General features: G+C 38.2%; 2 protein-coding genes across 3 annotated transcripts; both read right to left on the reverse strand.

Annotated features, from left to right (window-relative positions):
• Positions 1-6,685: 6,685 nt before the first annotated feature.
• On the reverse strand, positions 6,686-8,938 carry LOC142552511 (uncharacterized). 2 transcript variants are annotated; one of them, XM_075662203.1, is made up of 8 exons: positions 8,737-8,938; positions 7,939-8,030; positions 7,820-7,855; positions 7,609-7,746; positions 7,402-7,488; positions 7,265-7,312; positions 7,114-7,190; positions 6,686-6,997 (listed from the first exon to the last, which is right to left on the reverse strand). In XM_075662203.1, exons 2-8 carry the CDS (start codon positions 8,011-8,013, stop codon positions 6,850-6,852), a joined length of 609 nt encoding a protein of 202 aa, XP_075518318.1. In that variant the 5' UTR covers positions 8,014-8,030; positions 8,737-8,938; the 3' UTR covers positions 6,686-6,849. The 2 variants fall into 2 exon arrangements, with proteins under 2 accessions (XP_075518318.1, XP_075518319.1); XM_075662204.1 differs by having other exon boundaries at positions 7,939-8,043; positions 8,737-8,916.
• A 3,752-nt stretch (positions 8,939-12,690) lies between these two features.
• On the reverse strand, positions 12,691-13,398 carry LOC142554727 (uncharacterized). Its single transcript, XM_075665398.1, has one exon. It carries the CDS (start codon positions 13,396-13,398, stop codon positions 12,691-12,693), a length of 708 nt encoding a protein of 235 aa, XP_075521513.1.
• Positions 13,399-23,827: the final 10,429 nt, after the last annotated feature.

Consider the following 23,827-nt stretch of genomic DNA (forward strand, 5'->3'; position numbering starts at 1 on the left):
AGCGCGAGACATTCTGCCCCCGGCTTTCAAATGCACCGCGCTCGGGCAGTCAAAAACTACCGCTCGGGCGCGGCATGTCCTGTTCGATTATCACTTGCACCGCGCTCGGGCGGTTGCAACATACCGCTCGGGCGCGAAGTGTTCTGCCCGAATACTCAAAATTTCTACCTTGGCGCTCGGGCGGTCATTTTCTACCGCCCGGGCGCCACTCGTTCTGTACAATTATTTATGTTTGTACTAAATTGGCGTCCGGCCTCTCCACTCGAGCTCTTACGACGTCAATTCATATTCAATATTCATTTTCTCAATTTCATAGTCATGATATACATCAAATACATAATCACCTATCAAATTCATGAATTATCGATAATCACATAGGATTTACGATAATATGATACACGGTCCTTACATAAGCTATACTGTCTCTATCTCCTATTAACTACAGGACTGTTTGACTAGACACATCTAGTCTTTCACCACTATCCTGTCTCACGGCATAATCTTGTAACATGTCAAACAGAAACATTCCCCAAAGAGTGAGCATACACAGCAATCATCATCGTAATACATAACAGTTATATTAACAACAACATAAGATATAACTGAAATGATAACAGAAATACTCCATTTGCCGTTTCTGGGCAATCAGCCATCAACAACGTCAACAACATCACACTGCAACAATAACATCGATGATACGTCGCACCCCAACTCCGACGACAGCAATATCGTCGAACGAACAACAACATCGATGATACGTCGCACCCCAACACCGGCGACAGCAATATCGTCGAACGAATAACATCAACGATACGTCGCACCCCAACTCCGGCGACAACAATATTGTTGAACGAACAACATCAACGTGACGTCTCCCAAAAACGACAGCCAACAACATCAACAATAATAAACAACAGCAAATATAATATCAAATCACCAAATTCCAGTGATTTACCATCGTTCAACACAATAGTATTTATCAATACTAAACAATAACAATGTATGGTCGTACGTCAACACGTACATGATAATCGAGTATATATAAAATCTGGCTATTTCTTTGATCCCGAGGCTTGTGACGTATCTAAATAATTCAACAACAATTATCAGATCATTGTCACCGTATCAACATAGTCATAACAGCCTCAACATATAACATCAAATAGCCCAATAACAATTAATTTAACAAAATATAAAACTCGATTATAAATTCGTATTGTTCAACAATTTAATATTCTGGTGTTTTTAATTCACAATATTACCATCAAATACACCCTAAATAATTAACTTCAAATAATAGGCTATTTTACAACATCCGTCAAATTACAAAATTTTATATCAATGTGTAGCCTATACTTCGTAGACTCCGAATATATAATCAAAATTAATAACAACTGACAAACAACTCTCCAATCTCAATCCAACAATTAAAAATCCATAATTATAATAAATTAGGAATATTTCAAAACAACATCACTATAATCTTCTCTACTTCGTTAAAATCATACACTACTCAAAAATCTTCAATTTTTGTATGATTTAACAATTTATCATATTTATTCCAAAAATCGACGAATTTCAAATATCACCAAAACTATAAAAATTTATACCTCAAATCGAAGACCTCGTGTCAACGATCCCAGAACTGAAGTCGGTTTATCGATTGGATAAACCGATAAGCCGCAAGATCGAAAAAAAAATCGAAATATTGTTTCCTCTTTTTCTCACCTCTTCGTCAAACGTCTGTTGGTTGCGGTGGAATTGAATTTCTTGGTTTTTTTTAATATTATATTATATTATATTAATAAAATAATATAATATTTGACATTTTAACACCGGTATATCCATTTGGACCAGTCAAACGATCAAATTTTTCAAAACTCAAAACATGGAACTTCTATATGTTTGAGTTTTCTACGTTATATCCAAATTTCAAATCATTTGGACTTCATACGGCCAAAATATGTCATATTTCATTCTTTTAAAATCATTAATTATTTAGTAATCTCACATTACTAAATCAACAACTTTTAAAATTTACTTCAGGCATTATAGGAGTAGATTTAACAAAAATGTAAATATCATTCTCCTAATTATTATTATCATCATTGATTAACTATCAAATATGAATGAATATGTTTCTTGTGAGATGGTCTCGTCAGGAACGAGAAGAGAATGCTGAGGGCCATCAGAGCAGGATTGAAGAGACGCGGCCCCTCCCAAGGAGGTAGAATCCGGAGATGGATGAGATGTGGAGGGAGATAAGAATGTTGAGGTAACAAGTGGGAAACAGAGCTCCAACGCCCAAGAAAGAGAGTCATTTTTTCCCTGCCATTCTAGAGGAAGGGCTTCCCCCATGTTTTTGACAATCAAGCGTGGGAGAGTATGACGGGAGTACCGACCCAGAAGAACACTTGGGAAGAATTGAGACTTTGGATTTGTTACATCAGTAATCAGATGGAGTTAGGTACAGGGTGTTCCTGGGCACGTTGGTGAGATCAGCCCGTTAGTGTTTTAATACGCTGCAGCCCAACACCATATGATCTTTCGAGGATTTTTCCACAGCTTTCTTGCACCGATTTGCTTGCAGCAAGAAACACCAGAAAAATTGCCTGAGCCAGTTCATGATGAAGGAACAGGAAACAAAGACTTTGCGAGAATTCATCCAGCGTTTCAATAATGCAGCACTGGAAATACCATCAGCTACTCCTGACATCATGATAAGTGTCTTCACCTAAGGACTGAGAGGAAGAGAATTATTCAAATCACTGGTCAAGAAACCTCCATTGAGCTATGATGATCTGTTAACCTGGGCGGAAAAATATGTGAATCTAGAATATGCCAACGGCACAAGAGGATGGAGCAGAGGCCCGGGGAAGTAGGATTGAGGGAGCGGAAAGAGGAAGTAGGAAGAGATGGGCGGGTGAGAGAGAAGAGGTGAGGAGAATGAAAATTATATTTTACCTACTTGGGCTGAGCCTAGTAGAGGAGCCGGGATGAGAAAAATGAAAATTAAATTTTACCTACTTAGGCTGATCCTAGTAGGGGAGAAGAGGTGGAGAGACTGAAAATTAATTTTATCTACTTTGGCTGAGCTTAGTAGAGGAGCCGATGTGAGAAGACTGAAAATTAAATTTTACCTACTTAGACTGAGCCTAGTAGAGGAGAAGAGGTGGAGAGACTGAAAATTAAATTTTACCTACTTGAGTTGAGCCTAGTAGAAGAGCCGAGGTGAGAAGACTGAAAATTAAATTTACCTACTTGGGCTGAGCATAGTAGAGGAGAAGAGGTGGGGAGAATGAAAATTAAGTTTTAACTACTTCGGCTGATCCTAGTAGAGGAGAAGATGTGGATAGAATGAAAATTAAATTTTACTTACTTGGGCTAGGTCAAGTAAAGGAGAAGAGATGGAGATACTGAAAATTAAATTTTACCTACTTAAGCTGAGCCTAGTAGAGGAGCCGAGGTGAAGATTTTGAAAATTAAATTTTACCTACTTGGGCTGAGCCTAGTAGAGGAGAAGAGGTTAAGAGACTGAAAATTAAATTTTATCTACTTAGGATGAGCCTAGTAGAGGAGAAGAGGTGGAAAGACTGAAAATTAAATTTTACCTACTTTGTCTGAGCCTGGTAGAGGATCCAAGGTGAGGAGACTGAAAATTAAATTTTATCTACTTGGGCTGAGTCTAGCAGAGGAGAAGAGGTGGGGAAAACGAAAATTAAATTTTACCTACTGAAGCCATGCCTATAGAGGAGAAGAGGTGGAGAGACTGAAAATTAAATTTTACCTATGTGAGCTGTGCCTAGTGGAGGAGCCGAGGTGATGAGACTGAAAATTAATTTTTACCTATTTGGGCTATGCCTAGTAGAGAGGAAGAGTTTGGGAGATTGAAAATTAAATTTTCCTACTTGTGTTATGCCTGGTAATGGAGAAGAGTTGGTGAGATTGAAAATTAAATTTTACCTACTTAGGATATGCCTAGTAGAGGAGAAGATGTGAGGAATTAAAATTAAATCTTACCTACTTGGAATATTCCTTGTAGGGGAGAAGAGTTGGAGAGATTGAAATTTATTATTTTCCTGCTAAGGCATCGCCTAGCAGATGAGTCAGAGGGTGAGGAGGTTGAAGTTTTAATTTTTTGCTAAGACATCGTCTAACATAAGACGTAAGGGGGTCTTTCATATTTCCTGCTAATGCTATACCAAGCATAGGAGTTATGTGGGGAGGCAATGTAGTAATGATATTTCATTTATTTTCTTATTAAAGCTGAAGCCTAGTAGAGGAGCTTGAGATGGTAAGGGTAAAGGTTGGATCCTAGTAGATGAGGTTGAGGTGGTGAGAGTGAAGAGCTTGAAATATGGAGGGTGATGATTCATAATTTTCCTACTAAGGTTGGAGCCTAGTAAAGAAGTTTGAGTTGGTGAGGGTGAAGGTTAAAGTCTAGTTGACGAGCTTGAGGTGGTGAGAGGGCGAGGAACTTGATGTAAGGATGGTGAGGAGTCTGAAGTGTGGAGAGTGGAGGTTCACATTTTTCCTACTATGACTAAAGTCTAGAAGAGGACTTTCAAGATGGGTGCGAGGAGGGCGAGCTGTGGTGTGTGGCTGTGGCGAAGGGGCGACGGACTGTGATGCGCGAGGAGGGGCGAGGCTGGGGTGGCGAGGGCTGTGGCGAGGCGAGGAGAGAGGAATCCGAGTGGCCGAGGCGAAGGCGAGAATTAGGCGGGGATTGGCGTGGCGGGCGAGGGGAGATGGAGGTGAGGCGAGGAGCTAGGCGAGGGGGGAGGTGGCTAGAGTTGGGCGAGATCGGGGCGACGGGCGTAGGGATGTAAACGAACCAAATCGTTTGTGAGCTATTCGAAGCTCGATTCGATATAAGTTCGTTTGAGCTCGTTTAATGAGGCTCGTTAAGATAAACAAACCAAACTCAAGCTTTACAGTATTCGGCTCGTTAGCTCGTGAACATGTTCGTTGGTAAGTTCATGAGTAATCTTTTAGATGAAAAAATAATAGTTTTGATTTTTGATTTATTGATTTTGCATATTATTTATGAAATATATAGAAAAATCTATTAAATTTATTTATTATAATAAATTTACAAATTTTAATAAAAATAATATATTTTTTTTAAATATATATTTTACTTTTTAATTAATTTAATGAAAATTTAAATGTATAATTCATATTTATTAAGCTTGTTTAGGCTCGATAAAGGCTTGAATAAGCTCGTGAGCCATGCATATATTCGTTAAATAAAGCTCGAGCTCGGTTCGATTATAAACGAACCAAGCTCAAACATTCAAGAGCTTGGCTCGACTCGACTCGATTACATCCCTAGACGGGCGACGACGAGGATGTGGCGAGGGTGGAGTGGGCGAGAGCAAGATGCATAATGCTGCGCGAGGTGAGGCTAAGGTGAGGGCTGGCTAGCGCGGGGCGAGAGGCGAGGCGAGGAGAGGAGCTGAGCGAGGGGTGAGGCGGCTAGGGCTGGGAGAGTACAGGGCAAGGGCGACGTGCGAGAATGTGGTGGGGGTGGAGTGGGCGAGAGCTAGCTGCGTGATGCTAAGCGAGGGCGAGGCTGCGCGGCTGTGGTGCAGGGGCCGAGGGCTGGCAGAGGGGCTGGCGAGAAGGGGAAGTCGGGCGAGAAAGCGCAAGCATGGGCGAGGGAGGAGCTGCGAAGTGGGATGAGGCAAAATGTCGAACAGGCGGTAGGCAGGTGTAGACGATGGTAGGGAATGGATGACTATTTGTAGGGGAGCCCAACCCAGATCTGGTCCTTCAAAAGGGTAAGGTGATTTAATTTGTTTTCAAGTTTTTGGAGACTAAAGGACAGCAGAGAAGAATGCACGTCTCACATATTGCAAACCAAGGACAACGCAATTAATCGAACTTCAAATCTGTGATTCAGTTCGACTGGAGAGGGGGAGACTGGCGATACCATATGAATAGGCCTATACCAAGGCAAGTGGCCCATGATAGATCTCATGTACGCTCCTATAAATACCATGTTTAAGTATCCATTTCATGGATTCAATATATTGATTTTCAGCAGCACCCTTAGCTGTTCTCTCACTCTATTCGCAGTATCTGACTTGAGTATCGGAAAGACTACGTCGGGACACCCTCCCGACTCTCTTCTAAAGGTCTCCTTCGTGATTTCATGCCTAGAGTGAATTCGAAGTCTGCATCCGGGCTAACGTGATCTGCTGGAACAAAACTCTAAATTTTCAGTGAGTGTCACTCGGGATGTGGGATTAAAGAATTCTCAGAAACTTTCTATGATTACTCAGAAAGATTCATCTTTCAAAAGTACAAGCGGGACTAACCAACTAATTGTCGCTTAACCTTCCTAATTGACTTATTGTTGATCAATTTTACATTAAACACTACTTCAAAACGATGTGGAGGTGGAATCAGGACAACTCGATCGAAGTGGTAAGATGTTTCAATCGGCGTAACGACAAAGACAAACGCAGAAACATGTACCTTTGGTAAAAAGAGAGATTTAAAGATGAGCACGTCATGCAATCACTTATCTCTTTTCATCCATTTATTTATTATTTGTTTGTTTTTGTTTTTGGATGTCTTTTTCTACGTCTAGTATCTGTTATCGCCATACTTAGCTTGACGTATAATTTTTTCGTAGAATATTATATTTGATTACAGAGTTTATATTTAGTGCAAAATATCAGACAACTTCCGTGTTCAGATTGAAGATATAAGAGTAAACCCAATATTGTGGTTTCATAAATATACAACAAAGATGGTGTGGTTGGGTAGGTAGGGAGCAGGTCGCTGGTCGCTCTTCAAATTTGAAGCATAAAAACAAGATCCAGTCTTTCAAATTTAGAATCAAGCAGCAGCACCAAAAAGACTCCAGTCATTCACTTTGAAATTAGAGACGGCGACTTTAAAAATCTCCGCCATTGGCGTAAAACCAGACTCTATAGCAGGTACTGCTAAGCCAGCACCAACCGCAGCAGCACTTTCACTCAAAGGGCTACAATAAGAAAAGCAATGCAATGAACAAAAAATGGAGGCAACAATTGATATATTAGGCAATGTGGAGGGAAACGAGAAGAAAATATGAATAAGTGATTGAGCTTTTCAACTTACTTTATCAACGTAGGCTCGTAAGCAGTGATCAGAACATCTGTTACAACTTCCTTGAGGCGTAAATTAGCTAGATAAACCTAGAAAAAACAGTGCCTTGAGACTCCAGAAACAAGCTTGCATATTGGCAGTTAGAAACAAGAAAAATGCTTACCTTTACCACGTTCTGTGCTTCCCTTCCCTGTCTTCCCTTCGACACAGCCTACAGAGCAAGGGAGAAAACAAGAATTACATCATCCAAGGAACTGCAGTGAATCAACTTGGAAACAGCTCATGAAAAGTTGTGCACACCATTTGTCCAACCACAGTAGTAATAGTAGCAGGAGTGTCTCTAAACCTCAGTTGACAAGCCTCAAATATCCCCGACTGTTCGAGCACCTTGATTTATCGTAACAGGATGTTATTGTGATAGGGAAACGTCAAACTTTATCATTCAATGATAAAACATAATCAATGGACTAGTATTCAATGAATCAAAAAATAAAACTAAAATTTTACCACCGTCCCCTCAGCATCTTGCTCACTGGCAAGGTCTCTAAGAAACCATGTGGCACTTCCTTGATCCGCCACATTGGCCTTCAACTCGAGCAGTTCAAACACCAAGCTCTCATCGCGTGTTGGGTCTACAAAAACCTCCTGTAGAACATAGAAATTTGATCAACACAAGCATGAAACACAAAGTCGTAAAAACTTACAAGATGTAACTGACCTGATGATCAGGAACTTGCCGTATGTCACTGACATCCTACACAAATTTAACACACACTAAAGCATCAATAAAAGCAAATTATTCCCCTCAGCCCTCCCAAAGAAATCAAAATAGCGAACCTGAAAACGCACGGGGAAAGAAGTCGTGATCGCACCGCCGAATAGAGGGCGTTGGGTGTAAATATTTTCCGCCATTTTTATTTTGCGTCTGCCTCGAGAATGGTACTAAAAGGTTAATGGAAGCGTTAATGAGACGCAGGGTCGGTCGGTTTGGGTATGTGCTTTCGTTTCACAACTAAAATTATGATTTTAATAATCCCAATATGGCGTACCGTTTGGTTACTAGAATAGGATAAAAACGGTCTACTAGAATGGGATAATTCGAGAATAATTAATAAGAGTGATAAAGAAAATAAAAAGAATAAATCTCTTGTGAAATAGTTTCACAGATCTTTGAGATGGATCGACCCTGCCGATATTCACGGTAAACTACTCCATCCCATTCAAACTGATATTTGTTTCGTTTTCTTTTGCGAATAAAATATTACGAGCTTGATAATGAAACTTGATGTTTGGATATTAATCCATTTGCATGCTAAAACAAATACCATAAATATAAAATTTTATTGTACACATGCATTGGACATGGCAAAATAAAACACAATCCAAGGAATTTGAGTGTTTAGGAAGTCAACAACGTTAAACCGCGTTCAAAAAATTGAAAAACTCAGCAAACCACATTACCCAACGCAGTGCAAAAGGGGGAAACGGCCGCATACAAACCCAAACATGGATCTTATATTAAAGTGGCTGAAATCGCATGGTAAATTCGTTCGTTGGGTAAAGATTCTACATTCTGAAGCAAAATTTGCACAGTACAAACAAAAACACGGAAGAAAATCGACTCAGATGGCTTACCTATCGTCCTCGAAAAGTTGCCGTGCCGCCAGAATGATTTTCGTGGACGACAACTATATTCTAGAATCAGATTCTGGATCCGGCCATTTTATCCAACCACAGCATCAGTAGTTCGCGGCTTCGACTAGAGAGAGAACGAGAGCCGCAAGAGAGAGAGAGCCCGTGACCCAACTCGATATGTAAACCTCGAAGGGGAAATGAGGTAATTGGAACTCATTTAACTTGAAAAATTAAATTAATCAAACTAAAAATTTCACCACAAACTCAAAATTTAGACATAAAATTTCATCTCAAACTCCACCAAATTATAAAACTCGATCCAAATACGAAGGCATTGACCCAAATATGAGAATTCGACTAAAATGTTAAAACCTAGACTCAAATATGAAAAACTGAATTCTAATATAAAAAATCGACCCAAATATGAAGAATTCGATCCATGCTCGTTCCAAATATGAAAAACTTGATTCAAATTTGACCCAAAATATGCAATAACTCGAAATTTAATAAATATATAATTATTTACGTAAATATTCAATCAAACGTAGCATAGTGTAGTGACAGAGAATTATGAAATGATATTTATTTGACCTTTCAAAATACCAGAGATCATATGAGTCAAAATATGATGTTATTATTTTATTTATTTTAACAAATGTTAAAATTGGAACTTGAACCTAATTCAACCCCAAAAGCTAGCTCAAGGGGCGAGGATTGTCCAAGCCCATATATACAACTCCCAGGTTATTTATCCAATCGATGTGGGATAATTAACACACCCCTCTCACGCCCAGGGTGGCTTAATTAGGCAGTCCAACACATAACGGTGGAAACCGGGCTCTGATACCATGTTAATATTGGCACTTGGACCTAACTCAACCCCAAAAGCTAGCTCAAGGGGGGAGGATTGTCCAAGCCCATATATACAACTCCAAGGTTATTTATCCAACCGATGTGGGACAATTAACACACCCCTCTCACGCCCATGAATGAACATCTGGAGCGTGGAGTTTACAAATGACCCAATTATGGGCAGAACGGGTGGCCTAATTATAGGCAGTCCAACACATAACGGTGGAACCTGTGGGTTATGGGCCCACATCCAATGGTAGTACGCGGCTTATAGCCAGTGAGCCCCGTATCAGCAAGCAATTGGAGAGCATATTGCCGTTGACATATAGAAATGTCTTGTGATGAACGTGCCACTTCAATTCCAAGAAAATATTTGAGGTCACCCAAGTCTTTTAATTTGAATTGATTGTCCAGAAATGTTTTCAAATCAGTGGCTTCTTCTTCATTGTTCGTGGCGATGACTATATCGTCCACATATACTACTAAAGCCAGAAACACATTTCCTCGATTGCGAATAAACAATGAATTATCTGCATGAGATTGAATAAAACCAATACGAAGCAATGTAGAAGAGAACTTGGCAAACCATTGCCTAGAGGCTTGTTTCAAACCATATAAAGACTTGTGCAACTTGCAAACTGCATTCGAAGGCAATGTCTCCCCCTGTCGTTGATATCCCGGAGGCAACGACATATACACCTCTTCAGATAGGTCACCATGCAAGAATGCATTATTGACATCCAGCTGTGTTAAAAACCAGCCATGAATGGAAGCCAAAGCCAACAAAGTTCTCACGGTTACCAACTTTGCGACAGGAGAGAATGTCTCAAGATAATCAATTCCCTCTTGTTGCGTGTAGCCCTTAGCTACGAGCCTTTCCTTATAACGTTCTAAACGTCCATCAGCAAAGAACTTTGCTTTATACACCCATCTACAGCCTACAACACGTTTGTTAGGTGGCAAAGACACAATGGACCAAGTTCCATTACGTTCCAAAGCTCTTAACTCCTCAGACATGGCTTGTCTCCATTCAGGTTGCACAACAGCCTGAGAGAAGGTATTTGGTTCGATGATGGATGATATAGCATGAACAAAAACTTTGTGAGCTGGGGACAGTCGATGATCACTAAGGACAGAAGACATCGGGTGAGTTGTGCAATTAAAAGACGAGGCAGTAGTGGTATGACAATGAAAATCACTCAAATGACTTGGAGGTTTGATTATTCTATTAGAACGACTTGAATGTATCGGGTTATGTTGAGTAAGGACATGAGAGGATTCAAATTGTGTTGGTAAGACATTCTCAAAAAAGGAATCTAAATGTGAAAGAGAGGACTCACTGTAAAAAGGAAAAATGGTCTCATGGAAAATCACATCACGAGAAATGTATATCTCATTTGTAGCTAGGTTAAGGAGTTTGTATGCCTTGAAACCCAATGGATAACCCAAAAACACAGACTTAATGGCACGAGGTGAAAACTTAGTACGATGGCTCAAAGAGGTGGAACCATAACACAAACAACCAAAGACTTTTAAGTGAGAATATGAAGGTGGTTTGAAATGCAAAAGTTCAAATGGAGTTTTATGTGAAAGTCGAGGAGAAGGAGTTCGATTGATCAAATGCACAGCAGTTTGAACACAATCACTCCAATAAACCAAGGGAATGCTCGACTGAAAAAACAAAGCACGTGCCACATTGAGTATATGTTGATGTTTTCTTTCCACAACTGAATTTTGTTGTGGTCGTTCAACGCACGAGTGTTGAGAAATAATGCCTTCGCTACGAAAGAAATTAGAAAATTCTAGCTCAGGAGCATTGTCAGTTCGAACGGCCTTGATTTTACATTCAAATTGGGTGTAAATCATCTTGAAGAAAATAGGGAATATGTCTGATACATCAAACTTAGCTTTGAGGAAATAAACCCAAGTGAATCGTGAATGATGATCCACAATAGTGAGAAAGTACCTATAACCTATAATACTCAAAGTGGAAAAAGGACCCCAAACATCAAGATGTACTAGATCGAACAAATTGTCACTAATTGAATTATTTGAGACAAAAGGCAAACGTTTCTGCTTAGACAATGGACAGACATGACATTCAAACTCCTTTGCTGGACATAAGTTCCCAAGAGCTAAATCTTTGCCTATGACAGATAATCTGGAAGGAGATGGATGACCCATTCTAAAGTGCCAAAGTTTACATTGAGTTACGAAAGCATTACAAACAGTAGACAATGGTGGAGAAACATGTGGTACCATCCTGGAGTTGCTTAACACATAGAGATTGCCAACTCTTCTACCCATCCCAATCATCTTGTTCTCGTTGAGCGCCTGAATTTGGCAAGAGTCAGAAGTAAAGGAAACTGAGCAAGGAAGATTAGTTGTGAGTGAACTAATTGACAACAAGTTGAAATGAAATTGAGGAACAAATAAAACATTTTCCAGAACAAGATCACATGACAAAGTGACCGAACCAATATGTGTGGCTGGGGCAGTGGAATTATTGGGCAATGTGACAGTGGAAGCAAGAGAGGCATATGAAGAGTAAAGTGATAGAGAACAACAAATATGGTGTGTTGCCCCAGTATCCAACACCCAATCACAATTTAGAATTGAAGTAAAAGCAAAAGATAAGGGGTTTATACCATTGAAACAGGAAACAGAAGGCTCATGCTGTTGTGCAGCCGAATTGGGGCCATATCCAAGTTGGAGTTGAGAACTAAGGAAGGCAATGATCTGCTTGCAATGCTAAGGGCTAAGTGAATCACTCAAAACACTTGAGCCTTTGTCACTGGAATGACATACTTGAGCAACATCAGTAGAAGCAGAAGTGGAAGCTCGAACTTGATTGACTCGGTTGCGGTCTTCACTTTGCTTTTGCTTGTACTTGGGATGACTAGGTGGATACCCATGAAGTTGATAGCATTTGTCTGCTGTGTGCCTTGTATAATGACAATAGGAACAAATCATTTGTTTATCATTTTTATTCCCTTTACCATGTGAAGACCCTTTAACAAAGGCTGCGGCAAGAGATTGGTGCATAGGTGATTGTGAATTAGTAGAACCAGAACCACCATAAGCTTCTTTATGTATCGATCTCTACCTTTCCTCCTGTACCACAAGTGAAAAAATCTTAGCAATGACGGGAAGTGGATCCATCATTAAAATTTGAGCTCGTATCTGAGCATAGGAATCATTTAATCCCATCAGGAATTGTAAAACACAATCCTGATTTTGATAATTCATCCATTCTTTCATCGAGCCACATGTACATACAGAAATCGGCTGGAAGTCCTTCAATTCATCCCAAAGAGTTCTCATACGGGTATAATATCCACTGATATCCATCGATCCTTGCTGCAAACCGTTCAATAGTTTCTTAATCTGAAATATACGTGGAGCATTACTTTGATGAAAGCGATCACGCAAATCAATCCAAATTTCATGTGCAGTATCAATGTACATTAAACTATCAGCAATTTCACGAGAAACTGAATTAAGGATCCAGGAGAAGACCATGCTATTACAGCGGATCCAAGCACCATACAATAAATCCTCATTTGAAGGACGCACAGAAGTGCCATCGACGAAGCTCAATTTGTTTTTCGCCGTTAATGCCATAGTCATTGCACGACTCCAGGTGTTGTAATTGTTACCTGATAGAGGATGGGACACCAGAACAAGACCAGGATGATCACCATTCTGTAAGTAGAAGTGGCTGCCGGAATCTTCGAATGCAATTCTCTGGCCCTGACCTTGATTGGTGGTGGAACCTTGAACATTTGAGTTTGGAGTACCTCTCGCCATGGAAGAGAAGCAGAATTACTGCGAATTACAGCTCTGATACCATATTAGTGAACAAACATTCACGAACGAAAGATAAACTCCGGAAAAACTCAAATGAATATATTGAAGAATTGTCTGTAGAATACAGGGAAATGTCCTATTTATAGTAGCAGAGTATGTAAATAAATGTAAATGAATAAAGCGTATTTCTCTAAAGCTAAAGCGTGTAACAATTCTAACAACAAACACGTGTAAAGATTGTCTTGCTCTTTAAGTCACTCCCTTTAACCAAATTGAAAAAGTCAGACTATAATTAAAATAAATTGCTGAGAAGTAATATATATTTTAATAACTCTAAACGTCGACCTTATTTTTCACAGAGAATTATGAGATTTTTCAAAAACGTGGTTGGTAGTATGTATATAAAAAAATTAAAAATATTTTTTTTGAATAATAATAATATAATATAAAAATATATAGATAAGCATAACACATATTTTTAATTCATTATGCCTACAAATCTCACGAACCAAAAAAAAAAATTATGACATTTTTCACTCATAAAACATTTAATACTCTCAAAATCAGTACTGATTTAATACATTTCACTAAAAATAAACAAAATAACATATATATACAACTTTGGTATTCTGAAATGTAAACATAATTTTTACGAAAATACTCAATCAAATTTTTTTATATACATACTACCCGACCAAAAAAAATTTATGACATTTTTTACTCATAAAACATTTAGTACACTCAAAATAAGTACTGATTTAATACATTCACTAAAAATAAACAAAATAATCCATATTTTATGAAATGTCAAATTATTTTTGGTATTCTGAAAGGTTAAATAAATTTATTTTTTTGAAAAGTTAAATAATCTTTGTTTGTCTGAAAGATGAAATGATCTTTATTTTTTGAAAAGTCAAATAACATTTGTTTTCTGAAATATCAAATATCATTTGATATTCTGAACTGTCAATATTTTTTATATATACATACACACATATCATCTCCATTTTCAAACAAATAACTTTGATACATTTTCTTTTATTCTCTGTCCTTCTCTCAACTTATATCATTCCTATTTTTTCTAAATCGAGATGAACCTCGGGCACTGTTCAGTTCACTTGTATCATACGTTGTGTGAATTTGTTGCAGGTATGACCGTTGTATCATGGGAAACGATTGTCCACGATGAACCTCGGAGCACCGTCGCAGGCCTCGGTTTGGTTTCTTTTTATTTATCGCTGCAGGATTAGTGTGCATTGTTTTCAGTATCTTATGAAGTTTAATTTACCGTATTATTTACAATTGTAACATAAGTTCATCTATAATCAATATTTCGAATAATTATACCCGTTCCCCCAACAATTTCAATTTCAACAATCTTTTCATAATTTCGAAAAAAATTAAACATTAACACCTAATATCAACAAAAAACCCAAAAATTTGCCCAATGCTTTCGAATTTCAATCGCAAATACCACAAACAGAAAATGGTACATGTCGCTAATCTTTAATAATCCGATTACGATCTGTCTGGTACCTACAAGAAAATGGTTCTCGACTTTTATTGCTTCTTTCTTCATAAGAAAAAACAATTTTATTTCTCATTTTCTCTCGTATATGATTTTCTTGTCCGTCGATTATAATTTTCGTATTATATATATATATATATATATATATATATATACATACATATATGGGTGTGTGTGTAAGGATATTATCGGGTTTAGAGTTTCATCAAGGATAAATACGATGTTAGGGATTTATTGTCAAATTGTACTTATTTTTTTAAAAAAAATGTATTTTCTTTATTATGACAAAAAAACACGTGGAGTGAGTGTCTGTGGCCTGCAGTTTAACAAAGTCAACGATCTGCTCGATGTAAGGACACTGCCCTAAGCTACCCAAAAAAATGACACGTGTCCGACCTTTATTTCACTATTTAGTAATATTGAAATTCATGAATTACGGATAATTTGAATGTCAAATTAAAGTGAAGCGTATTTCTCCTCATATCGAATTTGAACCACCGCAGTTTTCATAGGACAAATGCATGCTCCTCACATCAAATTTCTCCAACCTATTTCCGCAGTTGTCACTGTTGGATCTCGATTTTCTACGTGCCCAAACGCAGCGAAAGTTAAAATTTTTTATTTTATTTTGAAAAACAAAATAATTCGTTTGGACACTCGTATGGTTTTCGTGAATTAATCATACATAGGATATTTAAAATATATCTTTAGTAAATATTCACTTTGCACCAACTACTCCGGTATTAGCGGATGTAGCTCTTGTTGTAAATCCCTTCGAACTTTCTTCAAATCTCCGAATCAGGTCCACGACTAGAATATGTGTTCCTCTTCTATCTTGCACTAGAAAGTGTAGAAAATTTTGTATTTTGAGATCAAGAAAACAAAATGGTTCAAAACCTTTTTGAGAGCAAAAAGATAATTGACGATAAAATTTTTTTTTTGAGAACAAAGTAGAATTAATATTGATGGAGACTTTCCCCCTTTTTATTCTTCAAAAACATCGGTCAATGCCTTATTTCAAAAAGAATCAAAATCCTTGTTCCTTTTTTAAGTTTCGGTGATCTCCAACATATATTATTAATTTGAATAACTGATTGTCATTTCCTTAATTAATCATATTAATTAAGCCAATGAATTGCAATAAAATCCTTGTGGATGCATGTTACGTAAATTGGGAATCAAAATCCCTCATTATTATTTCTAATCATTTCTTAACTTAATTAATCTAATTAATTAAATTAATTAAAGATTCTAAATATGCATGCCAACCTCTTTCAATCTTGATTTTCTTTTAATACATATATATTTGGGAGATCACCAAAATCTAAATAAAACATGTTTACTTCTTTTGACTGTCTTTAGCAGTCATGCTCTCAAAATTTCTATAAGCTTTTATAAAATTTATTTATAAGCTTATCGATTGATCATATCAAACTTATTTCTTATAAATTCAACTCATTGAATTTATTATCTCAACGGGAAAAAGTAAACCAGTGCTTGTGTGACCCTCAATGGTTCAGGGATACAGCTAGCCGTGGGTTCACAATTCTTTGTGATTCAGGACTTAATCCTTTATTCGGGCTTACCCCAGTCAGCCACATTCTTTTCATCAACATCTTGATCAAGAATGTCAGAACTCATTTCTGATTGCACCCATCGGATCATGGTAAGAGCGTCTAGTAGCATCGCCCCATGATCCCCTAGGTATCACTGATAGTTCCTGCAAGAACCAATCGATTATGATTAACGTACAGTACGGTCCCTTCATCTCATATATCACGATCGAATCTGCAACCATTGGTTCATCGAGGGTTGCATATTAATTCGGTAACTATGTGATAACTATAAATAGTGGTACCGCATGTACTGTTGGAGAACTCCTTCTCTAACGTACATCTCATACTCTGGCCAGAGATTCCACGCACTATTATTTAATCAGATCACATAGGATATCCACACCCGTAGGTGAGCGGTAAATCCCCGACTACAATGCATTGGCTCCTACATGTGCGCAATTGTACCCAATCTCGCCACCTGATGACTCTCCTGGAGCCGGTAAACGAGTCAAAGTACAGCCCTAGCATATAGAGCCTCAATGTTGTCCCGGGTCGTAAGGACTAATGGTGTACAATCATAACCACGGACTTATCCTCTCGATGAATGATAACCACTTGGAAAGTCTGAGGGAGGGTTGTTCGGTATAATCATCATATGACTACCTATCTGTATGTTTGGACATCTCCATGCCCTTACCAAGAAACGCGGTACACAACATCACAGGTGCTAATCTCGAGCTCAAGCGACCTTTATCCATATTTTAGGCGGCTGAATCGACTAGGAACATATTTAGATAATACAGTGTTTACAAATGAGTTTCAACATCGAATTACGATTCATTTGTATTAAAGTATAATCAAGGTCTTTATCTATGTTGTTCACATGGGTATACAGAAAAAGAAATAACAAACCATGAAATATTAAATTATATTAAAATAAAGATTGTTTATTACAACTGAGTCAATAAATTCCCTAGCCAACAGTTGGCTTACAGGGCATCTACTCTAACAATCTTCCACTTGCCCTAAAGCCAACTACCCATACACTTTAATCCCATTGCTTCGCGATGCTTCTCAAACAATGGTCCTGGCAAGGGCTTTGTAAGTGGATCAGCAACATTATCTGCAGAGAGGACTCTTTCGACTGATATGTCTCCTCTTCCCACAATCTCCCGGATGATGTGGAACTTCCTCAGTATATGTTTGGATCTTTGATGAGACCTTGGTTCCCTTGCTTGCGCAACGACACCAGTGTTGTCGCAGTACACCGGGACTGGATCAACTCCATTAGGAATGACGCCCAACTCTTGGACAAAATTCCTCATCCAAACTGCCTCTTTGGCTGCAGCCGATGTAGCAATGTATTCAGCTTCAGTGGTGGAATCCACAACGGTGTCTTGCTTGGAACTTTTCCAAGAGACAGCCGCACCATTAATCATGAATACAAAACCAGAGGTTGATTTCGAATCATCTACGTCACATTGGAAGCTAGAATCAGTGTAGCCTTCCAATTTCAATTCTCCACCCCCATAGACCATGAACAAGTTCTTAGTCCTTCTCAAATACTTAAGAATATCTTTCACAGCCTTCCAATGCATTGGACCAGGGTTCGCCTGATATCTGCTTGTAACACTCAGAGCGTAAGTAACATCAGGGCGCGTTGATATCATACCATACATGATACTACCAATAGCTGACGCATATGAAATACGTGTCATCATATCTATCTCTTCATCAGTCTTGGGGCACATTACCTTAGATAGAGTAATACCATGACACATTGGTAAGTATCCTCTCTTGGACTCTTCCATAGAGAATCCTTTCAGGATGGTATCGATATAAGTCGCTTGGGTGAGCCCAAGCATCCTCTTTGATCTATCTCTATAGATTTGTATTCCCAATACATAGGATGTTTCACCCATGTCTTTCATGGAGAATTTACTCGCCAACCATACTTTAGTTGATTGCAGTAATCCTACATCATTCCCAATGAGTAGGATATCATCAACATAAAGTACTAGGAATGTCACTGCATTCCCACTAACTTTCTTGTACACGCATGGTTCCTCATGATTCTTAGCAAAACCAAACTCTTTGATAGTGCTATCAAATCTGAGGTTCCAACTCCTTGATGGCTGCTTGAGACCATATATTGATCTCTGAAATTTGCATACCTTATTCTCACTTCCTACTGATGTGTATCCCTCAGGTTGAGACATATAAATTTCTTCCTTGATGTCTCCATTGAGGAATGCAGTCTTTACATCCATTTGTCATATCTCATAGTCATACCATGCTGCTATGGCTAGTAGTATTCTAATGGACTTAAACATAGCAACTGGTGAAAAAGTTTCCTCATAGTCAACTCCTTGCCTTTGAGTATAACCTTTTGCAACCAGTCTTGCTTTGAAGGTCACTACCTTCCCATCCGCCCCAAGCTTTCTTTTGTAGATCCATTTGCATCCTATGGGAATGATTCCCTCAAGTGGATCCACTAATGTCCAGACTTGGTTTGAATACATAGAGTCCATTTCTGACTGCATGGCTTCAAGCCATTTGGTTGAATCAGTATCAGATATTGCTTCTTTGAAATTCATTGGATCACATCCAACACAATGCTCATCATGGCTTTGTTCATGAAGAAGTGTATATCTGGCAGGTGGTCTAATAACCCTATCAGACCTTCTAGGAGCTTGTACTTCAACTACTGGTTCTAGGGGATTAGGTTCAACTTCTAAAGTTGAGGGAGTATCTTGAATTTCTTCAAATTCAATCATCTTGTCTTTTCTATCTAATAGAAACTCCCTTTCCAAAAAGGTGGCATTTCTTGAAACAAACACTTTTGCTTCATTGGGATGATAAAAATAATATCCAACAGAATTCTTTGGATATCCTACAAAGTAGCACAAAATGGATCTACTATCCAATTTGTCTCCCACTGTCTGCTTCACGTAAACAGGACTTCCCCATATTCTCAAATAAGAATATTTGGGAGTTTTTCCCATCCAAATCTTATATGATGTTTTATCCACTGCTTTTGTATGAACATTATTCAACAACATTGCCGCAGTTTCAAGCGCAAAGCCCCAAAACGATATAGACAATTCAGTGAATCCCATCATAGATCGAACGATGTCCATCAAAGTTCGATTACGACGTTCAGAAACACCATTCAATTGTGGTGTTGCTGGCGGAGTCCACTGTGAGAGAATCACATTCTCTTTTAGATAATCCAAAAATTCAGCACTCAAGTATTCTCCACCTCGATCAGATCAAAGTGTCTTAATACTCCTTTCTAGCTGTTTTTCTACTTCAGATCTGAATTCTTTGAACTTTTCAAATGCTTCAGATTTGTGTCTCATTAAATAGACATACCCATACCTCGAAAAGTCATCAGTAAAAGTAATGAAGTAGGATTGCCCATATTTTGTACTAACGCTTAGCGGGCCACAAACGTCTGTGTGGATCAAATCCAGTAGACCATGTGCACGTTCCACGTTTCCCTTAAAGGGAGCCTTGATCATTTTTCCTTTTAGACATGACTCACAAGTATGTAGAGAATTTATGTCTGACAAGTCAAACATGCCTTCTCCCACTAGTTTGTGCATCCTTCTTTGGGAAATGTGACCTAGTCTAGCGTGCCATATCTGTGCGAGGTTTGGATCATCTAACTTTCTTTTGTTTGTTGTTGTTTTCTTTTGTGCTTGGATATTGTTCAACGAATATCTTTCAATTTTAAGTTATAGAGATCGTTCATTAATTCGCCGGTTCCTATCAAACATTCATTCTTGTAAATATTGCAAAAACCTTTAGCAAAAACACAAGAATAGTCATCTCTATCAAGCATAGAAATAGAAATAATGTTTTTAACCAATTCAGGAACATATAAAACGTCTCTCAAAAGTAACTTAAAATTATTGTTCAAAATCAAAGTAATGTCTCCAATAGCAGTTGCAGCAACCCTTGCTCCATTCCCCAATCTTAGAAATGTCTCGCCATCTCTAAGTCTCCTGCTTCTTGCTATCACCTACAAATCATTGCTAAGATGAGAACCACATCCGGTATCCAATACCCAAGAAGAGGAATTAATTGAGACATTTACTTCTATGTAAAACATACCATGGCCAGAACGCTTCTGGGCTAGATACTCCTTGCAGTTACGCCTCCAATTTCCATGTTTAATGCAGTGGAAACAGACATGCTCTGACTTGTCGGGCTTTGAGGGCCCCGGAGTAGGTTTCTTGTATGGCCTTTTGTTGGGCTTGTTCTTCTTTAGAGGGGCAGAACGCTTCTTACCTTTATTTGGGACTCCCTTTTTCGTACCAGATGAAGAACCCACTAGAAGAACAGGCTTCTCCTTTTTGATTGTGGTCTCATAAGTAGTAAGCATATTGACCAACTTTTCAAGGGTGGCCTCAAGCTTGTTCATATTAAAATTAACCACAAATCCATCGAACGAGGGGGGCAGTGATAGCAAGAGAATATCAGTCGCGAGCTCACTAGGAATAACCACGTCGAGCCCCACCAATTTCTCAATGAGCCCAATCATCCTGACACCATGCTCATGGACAGAAGTCCCATCTTGCAGACGTGTAGTCATGAGTTCTTTCACAGTAGCATGTCTCTCTGAGCGAGTCTGTACTCCATACAACTCTTTCAAATGAAGGTGAATGTCAGCAACATTCACAGCCTCCTCGAACCGCCTCTGCAGTTCATTCGACATAGAAGCCAACATATAGCTTTTAGCTTGGAGATCATGGTCCCACCATTTCTCAAGCTTAGCTAGTTCAGTCTCACTGATGTCCGAAGCAGCCTCTTTCGGTGGCTTCTTATCAAGCACATACAGAATCTTTTCCGAGCTCAGAACAATTTTTAAATTTCGAAACCTGTCATTATAGTTAGAGCCAGTCAACTTGTTTTGATCGAGAATGATTGAAAGTGGATTGCGTGACGACATTGCAAATATACTGAAAAGGAAAAACAGATAATTGTTACTGATTAATTTAAAATAATTTTAAGATATAAAATATGAATTTTCATTTTATAAATTTTCCTCCCACTATTTTGACATTTCCACCACCCTCTGATGAAAAAGGAAAATCGTATTTCCTTAGTGGGCACGTAGAGTCCAATTAGCCAATTATAATCCCGAATAATATCAGCCAATTATAATTTTTAAAAGGTAGAATCCAATTGCATCCCTATGCAACCTCCGCGTGTTTTGCCTCACGTTTAATAAGGACCCAATAATATGACGCCGTTTATTTTCACGTGTCAAATAAACCCATCAATATTGAACTGTAGTGGACGGTCGCCATGAGTTCTCCCAATAATATGAGCCGAAGTCATGTGAGTTCCACTCAATTCACATCATATGTCCGGTGGAAGTCAATGCTTTCCGGCGTCCAGGCCTCTCCAATAATATGAGCCAGACACAGTCCGCGGGTAGTGATCAACATGCAACCACGGTTGACGGAAGGCAAGGAAAAATTAAACTCTTTTAATTTTTACTTTTTCGGTTTGATATAAATTTTGAATCATATTCAAAATGAGGGATTTTAATTTTAAAATTGTCTCATCATTTTAATTTGAAAATCACGTGCCATGTTTGTATGTTTGCCGGATTCATGCAACTATATTATTTAATAATATATATACATGCATACTACTATATATCACATATATCATAATATGACATTCAACAATAAATAAGGATGATCGATTGCCAACACTATTTGATCCATGTGAGCCAAACATGGATCTTGGTCCAAAATCTAGGTGAATGCAGGGATGCAAATGCAACTTATTACAAAAGCTTCCAATATTTTACATGTCTTCATCTCGTTCATCGGGCTCACCATCTTCCAGTCTTGATCTCCCACTATTTCTAATAATTACATTTCAATAGTCATGGCACATAAGTGATACATCTCATGAGGTGGGAACGTGCCATAAACCAGGTCCACTTTAATAATATCAAATATTAACAAAATGAATAAAAGACAGTAAAATATCATAACATATACCTAACACATTGGTCAAGGCTCTCGATCATCCTTCATGCATTTAATATCAAATATTAACATCAATTTAATTAAATAATTTAATTAATTGATAAATCATATATCTAATAATTTTATCACTAACCACCACAATTATTAAAGAATTTAAGAAATTAAATAAATTCCAATTAAATCAATAATAATTGATTTTTTGTAAAACTCATTTTTACCATAAATAATTAAAATCATATTATAATTATTTATTTTACAAGAAAATTATTAAATTTCCAAAAATTAATTTTTCAAAAGATAAATTGAATTAATTTTCATAAAATATCAATTTAGTCCATAGTTTTGAAAAATCAGAAAATCGCACCCTAGGCTCAAACAATTCAAGCTCAATAATCAGCACAGTGCCCGAGACGTTCTCGGGCAGCCGCCCGCGCTTCCCGTGCACTGCCCGAACGTTTCGGGCAGTCGCAGGCACGCTGTGCGCGCCATGCGCGCAAGCCGCGCGCCCGCTGCACGCATGATGCGCGCAGAGTGCTCGCACGCTGCGCGGACGCTCCGCGCAGCGCCTGCGCGAGCGCCGCCCGCATGCTGCGCGGACGCTCCGCGCAGCTCCTGCGCGCACGCTGAGCGCGCGGTCTGCCCGAAACAGTTCCGGGCAGATCCGAAAATAATTTTTTTTTATTTCTGGAAAAATAAAAACTTTTATGGTGCTACAATTTTCTGAAAAATTTTCTTGTATGGTTAGAAACAAATTATTCAATATCTAAACCATACGATTTAGAAAATCTGGCTCTGATACCATTGTTGAATCTCGTTTTCTACGCGCCCAAACGCAGCGGAAGTTAAAATTTTTTATTTTATTTTGAAAAACAAAATAATTCGTTTGGACACTCGTATGGTTTTCGTGAATTAATCATACATAGGATATTTAAAATATATCTTTAGTAAATATTCACTTTGCACCAACTACTCCGGTATTAGCGGATGTAGCTCTTGTTGTAAATCCCTTCGAACTTTCTTCAAATCTCCGAATCAGGTCCACGACTAGAATATGTGTTTTTCTTCTATCTTGCAGTAGAAAGTGTAGAAGATTTTGTATTTTGAGATCAAGAAAACAAAATGGTTCAAAACCCTTTTGAGAGCAAAAAGATAATTGCCGATGGAATTTTTTTTTTTTGAGAACAAAGTAGAATTAATATTGATGGAGACTTTCCCCTTTTTTATTCTTCAAAAACATCGGTCAATGCCTTATTTCAAAAAGAATCAAAATCCTTGTTCCTTTTTTAAGTTTCGGTGATCTCCAACATATATTATTAATTTGAATAACTGAT

Source organism: Primulina tabacum, chromosome 8 (assembly GCF_025594145.1).
Source record: "Primulina tabacum isolate GXHZ01 chromosome 8, ASM2559414v2, whole genome shotgun sequence".
Classification (NCBI taxonomy): Eukaryota; Viridiplantae; Streptophyta; class Magnoliopsida; order Lamiales; family Gesneriaceae; genus Primulina; species Primulina tabacum.

Excerpts from the sequence above, each read along its gene's own strand:
- LOC142552511 (XM_075662203.1), bottom strand. The coding sequence starts at position 8,013 with ATGGCGGAAAATATTTACACCCAACGCCCTCTATTCGGCGGTGCGATC. Across the intron at positions 7,313-7,401 it reads CTACTGTGGTTGGACAAATG|GCTGTGTCGAAGGGAAGACA; the intron begins GTGTGCACAACT and ends CTTGCTCTGTAG. Across the intron at positions 7,191-7,264 it reads AAGCACAGAACGTGGTAAAG|GTTTATCTAGCTAATTTACG; the intron begins GTAAGCATTTTT and ends TGTTTTTTCTAG.
- LOC142554727 (XM_075665398.1), bottom strand. The coding sequence starts at position 13,398 with ATGGCGAGAGGTACTCCAAACTCAAATGTTCAAGGTTCCACCACCAAT.